The sequence below is a fragment of the Chenopodium album genome, chromosome 25 (assembly GCF_948465745.1).
Source record: "Chenopodium album chromosome 25, dcCheAlbu1.1, whole genome shotgun sequence".
Lineage (NCBI taxonomy): Eukaryota > Viridiplantae > Streptophyta > Magnoliopsida > Caryophyllales > Amaranthaceae > Chenopodium > Chenopodium album.
This window is the reverse complement of record NC_137858.1, coordinates 7,095,078-7,113,877: the sequence shown is the minus strand read 5'-3', so window position 1 is coordinate 7,113,877 and position 18,800 is coordinate 7,095,078. Positions and strand designations below refer to the sequence as shown.

Here is an 18,800-nt window from a genome sequence, read left to right as displayed (position 1 = left end):
TTCGTTATAATGTATACTTTCAAATATAAATTTTCCATTGATTTTACTAACATATGATTGGATAAATTAATGGTCAAAGTCTGTCTCATGCATGTTCAGTAAAGTATTAAAACATGAAACGAGTAATTTCTATTATAGCTGAAAATACAAATTTACTCTAACCTATCTATCTAAAATGATAACAATGCCCCCTTGATAAACGAATTTCGTTTCTAATGTTGAGGAACTTGTACTTCGTATAATCGATCCCATAATCTCCTAGAACAAGGAGCTCTAACCACTTGAGCTATCCCTCACTCTGTACTTCGGCCATGTTTGGGAGAAAGCTTATTGGGGGTATATTAGCTTATTTAACTAACTTTAGCTGATTGACTAGTCAAACAAGCTAATACAAGTGTTTGGTAGTAAGCTTATTGAAAGAGCTTATTCCACTAAATAAGATCTTTTTGAAAAAGCTCATTTTAGGAGCTTTTTCAATTAGCTTATTCATTAATTATTGTGAAATGACGCTTATAACCTCATTTAATTTAAAATCCTATCTAAACTACCTACCCCACAATTAGCTTATTGGTCATTTCACATACTCAATCACCTTTAAGCTATCAGCTATTTACCAAACACTTTTATAAAAACAGTTAATATAATAAGTTATTTAAATCAGTTAATAAAATCAGCTGGTCAAAATCAGCTAACTCAACCAGCTTCAGCTTTCTCCCAAACAGGGCTTTCGTATTTTCTCGTTAAACCCTTGTTCTCCTACACAACTTTACGAATTGGCTTTCTCAAGTTTACAGTTTTGGCAAATGGAAGTTCATGCCATACCGGCGGCACAACTTCCGAAAGCTCCGGCGTTAATCCGGCGTAATCTCCAGGCTCCCTTTTCACCAAAGTTCCTAACTTTATCATCATTGCAAACTCCATCATCAACAACTCACATAAAGTCTGAAATTGAGAGCAATAAACTTGAGTTTCCAACCAAAAGAATGTTTATTCTTGGCATGGGTTATGTGGGTCAATTCTTTGCTCAACAGCTCAAGAATGAAGGATGGTACTTAGTTCTCATTTAAATTAATTATTTAATTTAATTATTATGCTACTATTTTGTTCAAATTTCTTTATGATGTTGGTTTAATGATCATTTTACAAAATAACCCAGAAAAATTTGGGATTTTTTGTGATAAATGTTGTTTTGGGTATTGAAGTTTTGGTATTGGAGCTTGATTTATGCTTGTATGCTGTATGAAACTAGTGGTATTTTTGAATTTTAGTCAATTGGGTTGGATTGGACATAGTAATGCATAATTTTTTTTTTTTTTAAAGTTGTTAGCAATTTTTATGATTTATATCTACTGAAATAATCTTCAATGATGGTTTTTGCATTATTTTGCAATTCTGTAGTTATGTTTTTGTGGGATTACTAGTGTTTGGAATGTTGATTGCTAAATATTCGGATTCGAGTGAGATATATAGGTTGCTCAAATGTTGTTAGTTGCCTCAGGAGGTTGCTAACATGAGGAAGTTGTAGGGAAGTTGCTGGTACTTGTATGAGCGATGCAAAGAAGAAGGTTCTAGAACAAAAGGGATTTGATACCTTTGTTTTTAATGCAATGGAACCAGAGTAAGTGTTTACTTTCATCTAGCTGTTTTGTGTTATTTGGTTTTTCATGATGTTGAACTGCCTGAATATGATCAATACACAAGATTTCGCTAGTCGGGTTGTTGATGTTTGTCCTGAATTGATGAGAGGGTTCTTAAGTAGGATGTGCTGACCATATCATACTAAAACATGTCAACAACTCAACATTGTTAAATTGTTTTCCCTGAAATGTTTTATCTGCAAAGTAAGGAGTGTAGTTTAAGTTTCATTGAAACCTGTTTATAAGACCTGAATTGCTTCATTTGGAAATCCTTGTTTTCCCTTTGTTATGAAGGGGCCTAGACTTCAGATGGTTTAGGTTTTTCTGCCAGGATACTATGATTCACTATGTTCCGTTTCTTATTGCCTCGGATCCTTCAGGATACTATGATTCACTATGTTCCGTTTCTTATTGCCTCGGATCCTTCAATATGTGACTCAGATGGAAGTTCCTTGATAGACTAAGATGCTGTACTCACCTTTTAGTTTCCATTCCCCCAATTTTGGATATTGGTGATCCAGTAAGTTGTAAATTCTTTAATGTTTAAAGTACTGAGATTGCCTCAGATAAGTGTACTCTTTTATACTTAGATTTATTTGTTAACTTGATGCAGATTCTTCAACATGAAGATACCTTTAAAAAAAGTTTGGTAGATGGAAATCTCCAGTGGCTTTGTTATTTGTCAACTACAAGTACGTGCTCTATGTTTTCATTCATAGATGTATATGAAGCATAGCTTTGAATTATTACTGTGCTCCATACACTGATTCAGTCTTACCTATAAAATATTTTACCAGTGTAAATAGGGAGTCACATGACATGGGGTAGGTGTTGAAGAGTGCATCTTATTGTTTCCAGAATCCAGATATGATTTGACTTGATTACTCTGATTAAGTATGGATGACCATATGAATACACTTAAGAGACTCAGGAGAGCATTCCTTGACGGATGTGTTTCTCTAGTACATTGGAAGGGATTTATCGCAAAAAGGTCTCACCATCTCAAAAGTCACTGTATAATGCAAAGGAAAGCTGCAGACTATGCTAATTAGTATTTAGTTAGACTAATGGACTATGAAACCTAGCTGAAGGTTTCATTGAAGTATCATTATTCAGTTAAGAGCTGATAAAGTTTTGTAAATAAGGAATCTTATTCTTTCTGTACAAACTATTTTTACTTGCAGGTGTATACGGAGATGCTAGAGGAGCATGGGTTGATGAGAAGTAAGCATCTGCACAGTAGTTTCTTTGAATCAGAATTTTCTTGTGATAATCATATCCCAGGTAACTTATAGATTCTTGATTTGCAGCAGTTATATCCCAGAGCCTTCAAGCAACTTAGCCAAAATGAGACTAAAGTCAGAGGAAGGGTGGTTAAATCTGGGACAAGATCTTGACCTCTCAACCTATGTATTTCGACTTGGTGGCATATATGGCCCTGGAAGAAGGTTTGCTGATTAATTGCCGATCAGTGATGTCTTGATTATAAACTTTGAGTCAATAAGTAGCTACCACGGAGATTTTTATGCAATGTGTGTTGTATTGCAGTGCTATTGATACCATTCTAAAGAAGAAAGAAATGTCAGAACGTCAGAAGAGGAGAGCAACTAAAAATTTTACATCCCGAGTTCATGTTGCAGACATTTGTCAAGCTCTTAAAGCAAGCATCTCGTTGCATGTCCAGAGGTTAGTTTCCTAGTTAGCATTTCTGGAAAATATGCCTAATAGATTTAGCAATTTTGATGAAGCATTTATACTTAGTTGCATTAAGAAATTATTTGGAACTGGACTGCTTGATCTTCGACATGTAAGTGGACATAAAAGTTCAGTTACCAAGCAAAACTGCAATAGGCCAATAGCACACTGCATGTGGTTCTTTAGCTGTTCTTTTCTTTAATCTTCCCTATTACTGTGGAAGTTAACACAAACTTATGCTGCTAAGAGATCCCTAGGAGGCATTGGTAATTTGTGTCATGAAAATTAGAAGAGCTTTTTAATAGCATTTTGAATTGATACTGTCGATCTGAATATGAATGATGCTGAATTTAGAATAATAGCTTGATGAGCAAATTTGAAGGCTATAACTCTTGTGACATTGATTGCTGTATCAAAGGCCATGATACACCTCTTGGGCATCACTTTTAAACTCTAGTAAAACATCTAGATAATGTAAGGTATTCTTCCCTTCTAGTGTTCTAAGGTAGCTCACATACATAATAGCTATCATAAATGGAAATGTAGACCTATTGGTAGGCTTGTTATGGTTCAAAACTAACTTATATGACCCTTGGGGACACCCACCACATTCATTTTAATTTTGAAAAAATTTCCCGAAATTGGTCCATAAGTGTGGATAATAGCCTTCAGTTTTTTGGTAATTTTCGAATTTTTTGAGCTCTAAACAGAAAGAGATAGAAGAGTTTCTCATGGACCCCACGAGACGCCAAGAGGCCATTTGGGTGGTTGAGATTGCCCACTTTGCCTTTAAACTCTCAACTTAGCCGATAACGTACACTCCTCCTTTCATTAACTTAAGGGCTCCACGAGCCTTTTTGTGATAGACTAGTGGCCATATATGGTTCCAAACAACATTATATGACCCAAGGATCATCCCCTACCATCACATCAATATACGATACCAGGTCATCCAAATTGGTTCAAATTTCGTGTATTATAGACTTCAAATTTGGTCTACGAAGAGGTTGTTTGGACCCAACAAGATTATGCATGAAGGTGCTTCTTGGGGTTCCCTAATGGCCTTGGAATGCCTACTTGGGGCTTGGAACCATCTCATACATACCTTGGCCCACCCCTCTTAATCATGTCTAAAGATGCTTTGGCTTTGCTTTGCGCGTTGCCTTGGCGTTGTTCCCTTGAGTTGGCCTTGCGTTATGTTAGCCCTATGACATGCACGGGAAAATGTTAATTGCAACTAGTAAGCCACTAGGGGATGGCCAATTGCTGAGGGACCTTGTATGACTTTAAAGAGATTTTTGTAAGACCAATTTTGAAATTCAATCTAAAGTAGCAATACTGGACAAAAGATGTGCTAGATGGGGCTCATCTGACATCCATAACTCTTGCTTGTGATGCCTATGAGACTTGTGCATGGATTCAAAATCCTTGAAGAGAATCGGTGAGAATTGAGAACCATCGTGAGGTTGCTCAATGACCCTATGACTTATAGATGGCACCAGTCCTGATTATGCTCTTAATCTCCTATGAAAGAACATATCACATGCTTATTCTGTTGTTAATATGGTGGGAGGTGTGGAGTTCAACATCTCCAAAACAACCTCCCAATATCCCATGGTTGCCTAAGGACCATGCTAAGCCCTTTCCTAGGGAACATAATGGACATCTGATTTAGAGATGACACTGGTTAAAAAAGATTTTGATTAATAAGGCTAACACTCACACCTTTCAGACCCTTTCCAGCGATCATTGGAAAAGCTCACAGAATTTAGGAGTGCTAATATCACAAAATTCATAACCTCAAAACTCAAATTATGATGCATTGTAGATCCTCCGATACTGGCGACTAATCTCAACAGGAACTTTATAATTCCTTTTCCCTTGCTTTTGAGTAGCCTCCAGCACTTAGATATGCAATCTGGACCATGGTTCATAGACGATATTGGACCGAAAAAGGCCTGAGTTTACTCTTTTCAAAGGTTATGTATAGTTCATACTCGTGAATCCCTCTTTAAGCCTTTGAACTATGATTGATTCACCGACAACCCTGAACTAAGATTGATATTTATCCAATAATCACCGACAACCCTGAACTAAGATTGATTCACCCAAACAATTCTATATTTGACTGTTATGAGCCTCTTTATGACAACAGTTTCAAAATTCATTTAAACTTGGACGTTCTTCCCAAGCATCCTAGCAAACTAGCACGGTTTCTCTCAAGGACCCAAAGTGCATTGGACCTAAGGAACTAAGGCTATATCCAAAAGGCTGCTACTTCCAAAGATTTTTATGTCACGTTTGTTATGTTGCAATCCTATTGATACCATTTCAAAGATGTAATTATTTGCGAAAAGTCAGGGAAGTAGAGCGCCAAGTTGTTTCTGCAGATATTAGCAATCTCTCAGAGCACATATATTAATTCAAGTTCAAATGTTGATTTTTGTAGTATGTTATTCTTTGGAATTTATGCTCATTAACTAAGTAGTTCATAGGGGTCATACACATACATTAATGCATAGATTAAGAGGACCATGAAACTACCATGAAAGGGATATGCTTGAAGCCTTGAACTAATCTTATTATTTATTTATTAAAAATACGATTTAGTTTGCAATGTATGGGTTAAGTGGCTCAGAGACTCAGAAAGAGCACTGAGCACCTTGACTGAGACTTGCACATTAAGGGAATAAATGTAATCCTTACCATTCTTGAGCATGGACTCACCCTCACAGGTTTTGCCAATGACTTTGGGTTGCTGTTGTCCTGTCTTAATTTCATTAAGCTGGATATTATTACTGTGCAGGACATATACTTCTTCTGTTCGTTGCTTCTAATCTAGAGTAAGTCAGGGAATTTGGAAGTGTATTAGTATACAAGTAAGATATCTTATATATATTGTAGAGGATGTAATATTCTGCAAAATTATATGACAGCAGTAATATACTTCGTAATAGGTTTCAGTTTTTGCATTAATTTTGTTTGCGTATTATTAGTAGCTGCCTATATAATTCAGATTCTACCCTTTGGAAATATAACGCTTGATCTTCATAATGTACCTATTCTACAGGAAGATTTATAATGTTGTTGATGATGATCCTGCCTCTAGAGCCGAAGTCTTTGCCCTTGCACACCAACTGATAAAGCAGAAATGGCCTGGTCTGATTGATGCTACTGATAACTCTATCAGTAGCATGCTTCTCAGGGGTGCAGAAAAACGAGTGAGCAATGCTCATATCAAGAATGAATTGGGCGTAAAATTTTTGTATCCAAGTTATAGATCAGGCCTCCAAAGTATCATAGACAATATGGAGGATCCTCTTTTACATAGTGATTAATTAGTGTTTGCTATCACCCTTTGTTTCAATCATAAAAAGACATAGAAGCCCTTTTTGGCAATTAGAGGTTAACTGTTTGTAGTAGTTAGCTGATTCAATTAGTTGTTTGAGTGTGACATTGATGTGTTATGGCCTTATGGGGAATTTATTTACTAGTAGTATTTATTTTTATCAAGAATTCTCGGTAAAGAGTTATAAATATTAAATATGATCAACTTTAAGATATACTCGTAATAATCTTTTCACCACTACATCAAATCATCTCTTCCAAACAACTCCTACAATAGCTTTATGAGAAACTAGCGACATTTTGAGGGTTAAACCAATAGAATATGCAATCTGAACGTAGAAATCTGCCTGTTACAAGGCCTTCAAATAGTAATAAATTACACGGTTCAACTTGGTGCATGCAACACAGTGCATAATGTTCACAAATTTACCAGACACAAGTTAATGGTGCTGTTAGCAACTGGCTGCATGATAAATCTATTGTCAAGTAGCCAAACAGTCATGCTACAAACCCACGCAAATCAACATGAAGAGCCACAATAACAATGATCAACCTCGCTCTAATAGAGGGGAACCGCCAAAAAAACATGCGGTGTATACAGCACTAAGAAATTACAACCAATAATAATCTATCTTGTTACTGAGGCACATAGTTGCTGATCTATAGCAGCATTTAGTGTCCTCACAAGTTAGCATAGGATATCCAGACTCCAACAATTAGAGCTTACAAAAGAGAAATACTAGGAAGTTTTGTTTCCAAGTGCCGTATCATCTCTCTCATTCCCATCACCTTCTCTGAATGTGTGATGTCAGGAGACCCTGTGATGCTTGCAAAAGTTCAGCTTCTTCCAATGCCCTCCAATCTACTATGATACATTATGGTGGCTAAGACATGTGATAGTATGCTTTCCAAAACACTAACTCCGGGTAACACCAGCTTAATCAAATGACAATAATAGGAAAACTGCAACAATAGCAACAACAAAATTCAGCAACACCTTAGAAAACAGAGAAGACAAATATGCTTTTCTGGAATTCTGTGCTCACCATCTAAATAATGGATGGAAGTCAATCTTTGCGATATCTTGCCCAAAACCCTTTCTTCTTACTTGACTGGTAGTCTGAACTAGATTTACTGAGCTTTGATCCAAGAGAAAAATGTCGCTTCAAGAATGGCTTTGCAAATGCAATCTTTGAACTACTGCTTGCATCCATCTTGGGTAACTTCCCTTTCCCAGTAATTTTTTGACGTTCAGAGCCATCAACTTCACCATCAAGATAGCTATCTATAACGCGATTCCTTGATATTTTTTGAAATTTCATTCTCAAATCTGCCTCTGCCTTTGAAGCTTTTTTAGACATTTTAGAAGTTTGTTTCTGCCCAACTGTGCAAATTGGGCAAACAGGGTCATATTTTTCAGCTTCTGTAGTCATGGTTTCCAAGCATTCAGCATGGTATACATGACCACATGCTAGAACAGCAACAACTGAGAGCTCTGCCAAAACCTTTAAGCATGCTCCACATGTTTGAAGATCAAGGGAAGGGGAGTAAGAGAACCTGCTGCTTGATCCACTTATCTTGTGACGGCCAGAACCAAAACGCTCGCTGTCAAAAGACCATCTTTCTCTTTGAGAAGAAGCAACAAGTTCAGAAAATGTGCGCAATGACCATCCATCAGAAGACCCACCAGCCAGATCATTGCTAAACGTTGAGAGCACAAATGATGGTCTTCCTTCTGAGACAGGATTGCTGTTTGGAGATTTCAAGCCCAGGATTCTACTATCTGAAATCTGCCTAAAGAGCTGATGTCCAGGTGAACGTCGAGCTCGTCTTGCTGGGGTTGAACTGGCAGGAAGTAGCTGACGATGTGAACACAAGTGTTCACCTGGTGTTGAGAAAGATGAGCATGATGGCATGGAATATTGAAGGGCAACTGGAACAGCAGCAATTTCAGGCACTTCTATAGAATTCATCTGTTAAAATAATGTGATCACCATGTCAAAACACCAAAAAAAAAACAAGGAAATAACCTTGCACAATGGAACACACTAAGATATACTTAGAACAGTAGTATGACTGTTAATAAACTCACCTTTGTAAATTGGTTGCTGGTCATAGATGTCTCTGGAACATCAAAGACAAAATGCATATCAGCCAGAGCAGAAGTTAAGTAAATCAACCACATACTCAAGACAGCTCATTAACTGACTGTATTGACAATCAAACAAAAAGTCTAGCTTTTGCAGGACCAGAAATGGAGCATAATAATAACATCCAAAATCAAATATTCGGCAGCAAGGTCATAGGCTCTGCTTTAATTGTCAATCACTAGAGAAGTTTACTCGTAGCCACAAGAACAAAGGTGCAATTTACAGGACATGCCTTTGCTAGTCTAGAGAAAGGTCCTTCTAATAGAGGCAAATTATGCCAACCAAATAATTTTGATGCATAAACCTAAACTAGAAGTACAAAGTGAATACAGCAAACGATTAAGGCATATTAAATTGAACGGTAGTGCTGAATTGCTGAAATGTGATGAGATAAGTTGGAGAAAAAAGATATTGGGTAAATATAATAGCAAAACGTACAACATAGAGCTATGAGAGGCACTAAAAGGTTTACCTGAAGGAGACAAGTAGTTTGTGCTGACCCCTTCATACGAGGGCGACTTTAGTGAGATGGGTGTACCAAGGTTATCCAATGGGCTACCACCATCTGAAATAACTCCCCTCTCTGACCCTGTTCCATCTTTCAATTCTATTCTAACATCTAGGTTTGTTCTATCACCAGATTGACACGAAGGGTTCTCATTTTCACCTGCCACACGTCGATAATTGTCCCATCGAAAACTCCAAGACGGAGAATATCTGGCTTGCCTATGAGATTCTCCATTTCCACTTCTGTTAGAAACAGTCGTATTCCTAGCAGCTACACAACAGGCTGAACCCATAGCCGGTCATATGCTACTAAAAAGACAATCTGTCACAGGAATGTCAAGCAAGAGATCTACCACTACTCCACTAGCATACCACGTCTTTCTGCAGAAATGAATAATCATTGAGGTTTTTTTAAAAAAAAAAAAATTAAATATAAAATAAATAAATAAATAAATAATAATAATAAAAAAAAAAAAAGCATTGCAGCATATCACACCCAGTCTCTCTGCAAGTCTATTATAATCAGCCTCTCCAACAAGCAGTTGAAATTTTATGACATAGTAGTGTTCAATCAGAAGCAAATCAAGCAATTGAACTGTGAATAAATGAAACCTATCAGCTCAAAAAAAAAAAATTATAGAAACATAACTAAAGCGGGATAGAAGCAACAACATCATTAACTGTGGGAGAATGAAGAGCAAATGGAGAGAAACAGTGGCTGATGATGTTCTTAATATTGATATACATGAGGGCAACCTCAACTAAAGAAAGTTTTGGCCCACTTCAACACAAACCAGAAGCCAACTAGCTTAAATGCAGAAGCAAAACTTTTTTTCCCTGCTTGGCAGCACTAATTTGCAGAACCAAACAGCCGTACTTGGATCATTGACCAAAAAACAATTTGCTTCCTTGTTAATAAAGCAGCTGGAAAGGCAGGAATTTGCATGACGATTGATGAGTATTTGAAGCTATCATGCTTTATTAAGCTGGTAGCAGGCGGCTTATTATTTATGAGTTTTGATGAATAAGAAACAAAAATTAAAGACTAGTAAACAAAATAATGCTAAAATAACTAGATAGACTTCGACAGTTATCTATGAGCTAGAAACTCCCTCAGTTTATCTATCCCTAGATAGGCCACAATTAAGAAATTGAGTTAATATACCACAATTATCCTTCATAACGTAAATATCTATGCCTTTATCATACAACATGGTAATTTTCCCTATAAATTTATCATTAAGGGTAATATGTACAAGTTGTAAATTGAACAAACAAAATTCAGAGCATTGACTATTTATGTATAACAATCCTAAACAGAAATCTGGTGGATTAGTAAGGTCAGAGGGTGTGCAACAGAAGCAGCTTAAGTGAGATCCTGCAGAAGTTGGTAATAAGAAAGCAAAACAAGAAATACGGAGTAATAAACTTTGGAAAAGCTAATGCATTCCCACTCAATATAAACTACAATATGAGGCCTATTTAATAGGCTAAATAACACAGGAAAAACACTATGACATTGCTACTAATGTTCTACTAACGTGGAGATGGTGGCTTAGTGTCCCACAAAATAGCCCACTACTCTTGACTAAAAAAGAAAAACATGCTTAGTTAAATTAAAAACAATCATGACTCAATACCTAACTTTAAAAACAAGAAAACAATTAAACCACTGACAATGAACCACTAACAATTAATTTGAAATAGATTACTTAACACAACCCCTTGCTTCAAATTTGTAAAATATATGTGAAGCACAACACTTCAACTTTGATGCACATCTCATCTCATACAAATATTATTGATGCACATTATCACCAACCTCTAATCTTTGGAACACTTCTCTCCTTCTGTGCACATTACCACCTGCCATTCAAGAACTTCCCTGGCTACTTGTGCCTCAATTTCTTTCTCATTATCAGAACCTACAATTCCTTATTATAAATACTCAAATTTTTTACATTTATTGAAATTTGGTTTTCCCTAATGCCAACAATCCTTTTCCTCATGGACCAATCTTATGACAATTGTTGTCACATTTCACTTTACTACCTTTCCCTTTTGACAATGAAGATAGTAAATCCCTCAATTTTTTTCTCCATTTTTTTCCTCCTTCACTGATCTCCTTTGTTCTACAACACTAAGGGCAATGACTAACTCTACTAGGGTTATTTTGGATAGATCTTTGGAGTCTTCAAGTGAGAAACTTAATGTTCATATATTTCAAACGCTCACTAAAATCTTACCAACCACTCTCTCATTATAAAATGTTTCACCAAGTAATCTAATTTGATAATCAACAGTAATAAATTTACTCACAGATTCTTTTATAGTTTCACTCTTCTTCAACCTATGCATCTCAAAGACCCAAAAACTAGTTTGAGGTTCAAAACTTGCATCAACTTTGTTTGAGCATTGCCCTCAAATTCTTCCTTTTAACATTTCCAATGTCTCCTTTGGTGACCCACAATTCATGATAAAGATTCTGACGACACAACCAAAATACACTTAATGGCCCTTTGCTTTTCTAATTGCTTCTTCATCTTATTTTTTAATTTGGGGGATTTTATGAAAGAGGGTTTAGCTAACATCACTCTCAAGTGCATTCCTCAAACTCATAGCTTTCTAATATGATTTACCATGAACTATTCTGGTTTAGTACAATTACTGTAATCAACATCAATATCCCAACAAGGAAAAACACATGACTTCACCAAACAAGCTTGATCCTAACAATCCATTTGGGCCAAATTCCACCAAACATTAGTTCTAATTACTACCCTTAACTCAAACTTCCAAAATAACCCCAAAAACATCTCACTCATTTCATCCCACAAACATTCCAGTAATTCATATCAAATCGTCAACCAATCAAAACAATCACTAGCAAAATCAGTTAAAATGAAACTCATCCACTCAAACTAACATCAAAAACCCAAAACAAATTCCTTCTAAAAATCAAAACTTGCAACACCCCTGATAAACAAACACAGAAATAAACACATTTTACATCAAAAAGTTAGGGTTTTTCCAAGAATTCAACAATCAACAAACAGAAAAAGACATAAAAATCGTACCTTTATGATTTAGGGTTGATAAACAAAGACCAAAACGCCAAATACCGGAAATTGTAGAGAGAGAAAGTGGGGTTTGTTTGGATGAAAGGGGAGAAATATTTCCCGGGGAGAAAGACGGAGAGAGAGAGAAAGAGGGGTGATGACTTTGGGAATTGTGCCTTTTGAGAGGGAAGGTAGGGTCCATTTCACTTCTTTTTTACACTCTCTTTCTTCACTTTTTTTTACTCGTATTTTTTAATTTTATTTTAATATTAATTATTTGGGGTTGAGTTGGGTTGCTTTATTTTTGATTAATTTTTATTTAAAAGTTAAATAAATGGAGTTTTATGTGGTAATTAAAAAATGGGGGTTGTGGGTTTTGTCATAGTGTCAGCTTTTGTCTATGAAAGAGAGTGGAGAAGACTAGACGATGGAGATGCCTTGTTTTGTTTTTCTAGTTGTTTCGTCCTCTCTACGAGGAGTGCGCGACACGCGTTACATCCCACTCTTAAGTTTTAACCATTGCTATATTGACTTCTTTCGAAATGACCTAATTGGGTTATATTGCCACAACATTTGTGCACTATCTCCTTTGAGGTTACAAAAATGGTCAAAAAAGAATAGTTATAGAAAATTGTTGTAGTGGTGATTATGAGTCGAGTTGGCTTTGCCTATAAAAAACGGCTCATTTATGGTTGAAAAAGTCGTATCTATGGTTGAAAAACGGCTCATTTACGATTGGGCTTGGTTTAATTAGGTCTACAACTTTGTATAAGCTTCATTTTAGAGATATCGTTGCTCCATCTGTTCCACATAAAGTACCTCATTTGACTAGGCATGTATGCTGCTGAAGAAATTTGACCATTTATATCTCTAATTAACAATAAGTATAAATTATAAAGTTGATATTTGAAAACCAAACCTTGAGACATTTTAACAAGCACCCACATAACTATCTTTTCTCATGTATATAACTCACTACAATTTGTCAAAGTGAATTATGCAAATAATGCAAAAAAGTTAAAGTGGAGCATTTATTTTGAAAAGAAAGGAATAGAATATTTCTAAAACTAAACTAATGGTTTGATTGTGTTGAGCAACGGTTTCACATTTAAACCTAATTTGATGTCCATTTCATTTCCACGTTAGGATTATTTAACCAATTCGAATTCCACACTTCATAAATTTCAAGATAAATAAAAACCTTCCTCTCATCTTCTCGTGGACATATGTTGAAACTACTTTGTTTTTTCACAAAAATTATGTAACAATGACAAAATTGAAATTTGATCCCATATTCCAAATGTCAATTACCACTAGAGTACACATCCACAAATTGACTTTGTATTGTTTATGACTTTGAATATTCATATGAACATATCATTATTCGATGGGTCACAATCACAATGACTAAGTATACAATGATTATCCTTTTACCATGTTGAACTTGTTTAACATCCACTAGTTTACAAGGGTTGAAAAAAATCCTCAAATTCAACCAACTCAGTCCAAACAACATAAAGTCCAAACCCTAATAAACAACAGCCCAAGAAGGCCCATTAACCCAAATTAAAAGTGGGCCCGGCCCAATTTCTACAAAAATGTAGAAAATAGAAAAAGTGAAAAACCCTTCTCCAAGCAAATTCTCAGATTCTAGAAAAAAGCATTCCAAAAAAAAAACAGGGTTCAAGTTTTTCTCTCTCTCGTTTCATCGGAGGATACTCTAAATCCTCCGTTAAACTTGAGTTGAGATTTATTGTAAATTCTCAAATTTCGTGAAAATGCAAGGTAAATTCATTATGTTTTTGCATTTTTCTTATTTGTTTCTATATATTTTCTTCTTGAAATTTATCATAGAATCCATTGTTTTTTATGCTATGAACGAAACAAGTTACTTATTTTTATCGATGTGAATATTTTTTGTATGTCTTCATTTTTGTATTAGGATTATTTTTTCCTAGGGTTAGTTTTATGATAAACATCTTATTCTATGGAAAAATCTGTTATTAATGTATGAATCAAGATTTCTTGGTACATTTTGTGTAATTATTGTAGATTTTCATTTTTCATATGGTCTGCATAATAACCATTTATATATTGAAAAAAAAAATATTGATGTTTTTAGGTATTTGCATTTTTTGCACTTGATTAGAATTCTCCCTTAAACTTGTATGATAGTTTTTTTTTGAAGGAACTTGTATAATAGTTATGGTTTGCTTCGGAACCTTTAATCGCGATTGTTTATCAAGAAGATAAACTCAAAAACCTTTATGGAATAATAAAAACTATGGAAATGGTCGAAAAGCTTAACTATAATGAGGAAAATGATTGAAATGTAAAAGTTTCGAGTTTTGGTCTTTGTGGATATTCTTCTAAAATATTCAGTATATGCTAATTGGAAGATATGTTGAAGACAAATCATGTGTTGTTTTTTACTTTTACAAAATTGGTAGATACATTGTTTGAAGAGTGTGCTAGGAATCTAGGATAATTTTCCTCCTGTTGTCTGTTATGTGTTCAAAATTTCATACAGTATAAAGTTGGCAGTTTGATTGTATATTGAATAAGGGGTTTTGTCTGTTAACTTGGAACTTGGAAGATTGTAAATTAGTACCCTCGTCTCTAAATGATGTTCCTACTGTAAACGGAGGGAGTACAAGATGATCATTGTATTTTAAATTCCTCTGTATTTAGCTTCCTATCAGGTTTCCTTAGTTTGTTTTTAATGCTCTGTTGCAGGTGTGATAGCAAAGCCATGCTTCTATGCACCGGTAGTTCTTAATTACCGATATAGACAGCCTATTCGTCGTGATCATGTAGAGGTCACCCTGCCTGTTCCTCGTGATCATGTACAGGTTCCAAGATTGAAGACTAAGGGTGAGTAGTTACATGCTGTCTAAGCATACTATATAACTATATCGAGTGAGAAAATTATCACTTCCTTATAAAATGACAGTAATTTTTGTATATGGTTTCTCATGATATTTTCCACTCAATGCAATGCTTATTAAAACACTGAAGTTCTTTTTTTAAACACATGTGATGATAATTGAGTTTTTGTTTTCATTCAGTTGAAATTGTTATCATTTCCTAAATTTTTGTTCAGTTGGAGGAAATTCTTCTAATACAAAGAAGTTACTGATTGATAACTGAATTCTTTCAGCTTACCCTTTGCGCGTTGCTGCTTTCTCAGCACCATTAGCAATCAACAAGCAATCAAATGATGATAGCCTTTTGCACAATCTCTCGTTTTCGCCTTTGAAAAGAGGCTCCTATCTCCCAAGGGCATCAAAGGACACACTCTTCAGTTTACCACCTTACCCTAAAATGTTAGAGAAGCCAAAATGGTGGTGGAGGTCTTTGGCATGTCTGCCATATCTGATGAATTTCTTAGACCAGCTCACTTGGGTCTATGCTCACCCTACCAATAACCCTCCACCATTCCTCGAAAACTTTGATAAGTTAGTATTCCCATTGCACAGCTCCCTCTTAGCACTCCCCAAGTTTTTCCTCTCATGTTACCCTATCATGTTTTACTTCTGGATTGTAAGGCGGAAAGAGTGGCCTCATTTCTTCAGGTTTCATGTTATTACAGCAGTACTGCTAGGGAGTTTGGTGCAGGCGATTGGGATATCAAGCAATTGGTTCCCCTCGCGATTCTTCCCTCCACATTTTTGGTCTGCTGCCACATTTTTCTTTTTGGTTACAGTGTTGGAGTCCATGAGATGTGCTCTTGCTGGTGAATATTCTAGTATCCCTTTTGTGAAAGACGCTGCTCTTCTCCATTCAGACCTGAACATCAGATGATTGCATCGAATTTGATTTCTGAGCTGTTGGGATACATCTCTGACATTATCAGCAGACTACAGGTAATGCCTTGGAAGGAAGTACTTCATTCAACTGAGACAGGATGAGTCTTACATATAAACGGGGCATCCATTGATCCAGACTACTTACGAAGCAGTAGACAGGAAGTGTTACATTCCAGCATATTCATTTTGTAACAAAATTCACTTTGAATCATAGGGGATTCATATAATATTAGCAGTGATTGCATTCTATAGTGTCACTTAGAAGTTTGAAGGGATCCTTTGAACCACAAAGTGTCAGACTTCAGTATAACCTGCATGATTGAAAGTTGTAATGTTGTATAGTATCATTCATAATTTGTTTTCTCAAGTATTAAATTTTATGTTTCGGGAATCTCCTTGAACTTGACTCAGAAACAACAGGGGAATGCAGAGTATCTCAATTTCGTTTTGAACTAAAGCATATAAGGTTTTCCTAGATAGAAAATTATGAATAGCTAAGACAGTAAAACGCCATAAGATAAAGGGTTATATTCTGTGGTACTAATATTTGATATCATTACTCATCTACTAGATATTGTAACAATTATTTCTGGACAGATGGAGTATACAGTTACACACATCGGATGTATTCTACACACTAAACAGAAATTTAAAGTTCCATGTCGTATTAGATGAAAAAACTTCACCTTAGTCAAGCGTCACTATAATTGTTGATTTAAACAACCAGTGCTATTACACTACAGTGTTAATAATTGTATCAGTATATTTCTTTAACATGAGCAAGTAGAAAAGAGGAAGAATCAACCACTATCAAATGCCCTTTTTCCATTAATTTGATCATGTTAATCTGTTAACATGTTAGCATCTACGTGACTGCATTTGCATAATATGTCCTCAATAGTCTTTAGCTTTTTGTCATAACAATCAATTCAGGCCACCTGAAAAATTTCAGGGAGTAGTATGCATAGTTGCGTACCAGATAGCAGTTATCTGATCACTTTGGACTCATTTACTAATTGAACGAGTTTCAAAAGTTACGTTAAGGGCTTACTTGTTATCGTCTATGAAGTGATTTTCCTCCCCAAGTTTCAAAACATACAAACATACACACACGTATGCAGGCACCCTTGTGTGGACATACACTTCCTTTATTGGCTTCATCATCATTCATCATTCAATGCATATAGTCCGTAGCTTTGTACTACCATCCTACTTGTCGACTAAGGGCCTGTGCTGATTGACTGAACTGAACTTATTGGAGCTGAACTGAATATTTTATGAGAGAAGGAAATTAAGATAAGAACTGAACTGAACTTATTGGAGCTAAATTGAACCGGATTGGAACTGAAAATAAGCTGAAGAGAACATGTCCTAAGTGATCAATGACTACCTATAAATTTATTGACCATTTTCTTTACCCAAAAAAAAAAAGACCCCTTTAATGTATCTATCTAGATTTAGAGGAAAAAAAAAACTCTAAAAATCATTTTCAATAAACTTGTCTAAAATGTTGATACTTGAATGTGAGAAAGAGTATTCCATAAACTTTTTTTTTATATAATAATTTTTTGTCATGAAATGTAATATTCATCTATGCCAAGATGCCCTCACATAATAGTCGTTCAATTATAAGTTATAACCTAAAATCCTGTACATCATATGTATACTACTCCGTATGAGAATCAAACTCGCAACCTTAGCTTGTTAGTGGAACGTAAAATAAAATACCATTGATCATTAGCCTTCTCTCGTTTAATGCTTTACTTGTCTAGCTTCTTTCATTTACAACAGACAAATCATTTTCCAATGCTTACAAAATACACTTTATCAAAGGTAATAATGTTAGTAAATATAATTAGTGCATATATGCTAGTAACGCAATCATCCCTAAAAGGATATAAAATTATTAGTGCCCTTAATTTATATGACTATTTATGTCATGCTATTCATCAGCATGATGTTGAGGTTTTGCTATTTTGATCTCTAATTCTTCTTGTAATTGCCATTTGTATTGAAGGACCACAATTATATTTTTATATTCATAATTAATGCCCTTTTTTCTTTTTAAAAAATATGTTCTTTCAATTTAAGATATGTTTTATATATTTAGCCATTTAAAACAAAACTACAAAAGTAGTTAACAAGTTGCTAATTAAGTATCTGTACCATATGCGTGCTATTTTTGTTTTGAGTTATGATATAAGAAAAAGTGGGCTCATAACATATTACATATTTTATTTTTCTATATTTTAATATATAGTTTGCTTGTGGAATTGATTTTGAAGGCCTAATTTAAGTATATACTTACATTTTAAATTATTATTTAGTGTAATATAGATATTTATAATAATTTTTGATTTCTTTTTGTAATTGGCATTTGGCATGCGTCATTTGATTTGTTGGCCTTCTATAATGCTTAGGAAAGGTGAAACAAACTAAGGTTGTGTACATGCTTATCTCAAGTGGCTTATTGCTCACCATAGAAATTATTGTATGGTACGTGTGTATGTGCCTTAAACTCGTCATTTATTAAAAAGAAAACATTCAAACAACCATGATTTTACTAAAACAATCTTTTTAATAAATGCATCATTT

At 35.0% G+C, this 18,800-nt stretch overlaps 3 protein-coding genes across 6 annotated transcripts; 2 read left to right on the top strand and 1 right to left on the bottom strand.

The window, feature by feature from the left end:
• The first annotated feature begins 786 nt into the window (after nucleotides 1-786).
• LOC145614642 (uncharacterized) lies at nucleotides 787-6,860 on the top strand. Of its 4 annotated transcripts, none has more exons than XM_081669705.1 (8): nucleotides 787-1,048; nucleotides 1,526-1,618; nucleotides 2,079-2,157; nucleotides 2,251-2,329; nucleotides 2,822-2,861; nucleotides 2,951-3,085; nucleotides 3,186-3,323; nucleotides 6,403-6,860. In XM_081669705.1, the coding sequence occupies exons 1-8, from the start codon at nucleotides 804-806 to the stop codon at nucleotides 6,668-6,670; spliced, it is 1,077 nt and encodes a 358-aa protein (XP_081525831.1). In that variant the 5' UTR covers nucleotides 787-803; the 3' UTR covers nucleotides 6,671-6,860. The 4 variants fall into 4 exon arrangements, with proteins under 4 accessions (XP_081525831.1, XP_081525830.1, XP_081525832.1 ...); XM_081669704.1 differs by having other exon boundaries at nucleotides 2,948-3,085; XM_081669706.1 differs by having other exon boundaries at nucleotides 923-1,048; nucleotides 1,490-1,618; nucleotides 2,948-3,085.
• A 150-nt stretch (nucleotides 6,861-7,010) lies between these two features.
• Nucleotides 7,011-12,557, bottom strand: LOC145614241 (uncharacterized). The gene is made up of 5 exons (XM_081669260.1): nucleotides 12,415-12,557; nucleotides 9,303-9,718; nucleotides 8,773-8,804; nucleotides 7,727-8,653; nucleotides 7,011-7,643 (listed from the first exon to the last, which is right to left on the bottom strand). The coding sequence occupies exons 2-4, from the start codon at nucleotides 9,628-9,630 to the stop codon at nucleotides 7,748-7,750; spliced, it is 1,266 nt and encodes a 421-aa protein (XP_081525386.1). The 5' UTR covers nucleotides 9,631-9,718; nucleotides 12,415-12,557; the 3' UTR covers nucleotides 7,011-7,643; nucleotides 7,727-7,747.
• A 1,494-nt stretch (nucleotides 12,558-14,051) lies between these two features.
• LOC145615479 (protein TIC 20-I, chloroplastic-like) lies at nucleotides 14,052-16,514 on the top strand. Its single transcript, XM_081670554.1, has 3 exons — nucleotides 14,052-14,181; nucleotides 15,133-15,270; nucleotides 15,557-16,514. The coding sequence occupies exons 1-3, from the start codon at nucleotides 14,175-14,177 to the stop codon at nucleotides 16,198-16,200; spliced, it is 789 nt and encodes a 262-aa protein (XP_081526680.1). The 5' UTR covers nucleotides 14,052-14,174; the 3' UTR covers nucleotides 16,201-16,514.
• The last annotated feature ends 2,286 nt before the right edge of the window (nucleotides 16,515-18,800 follow it).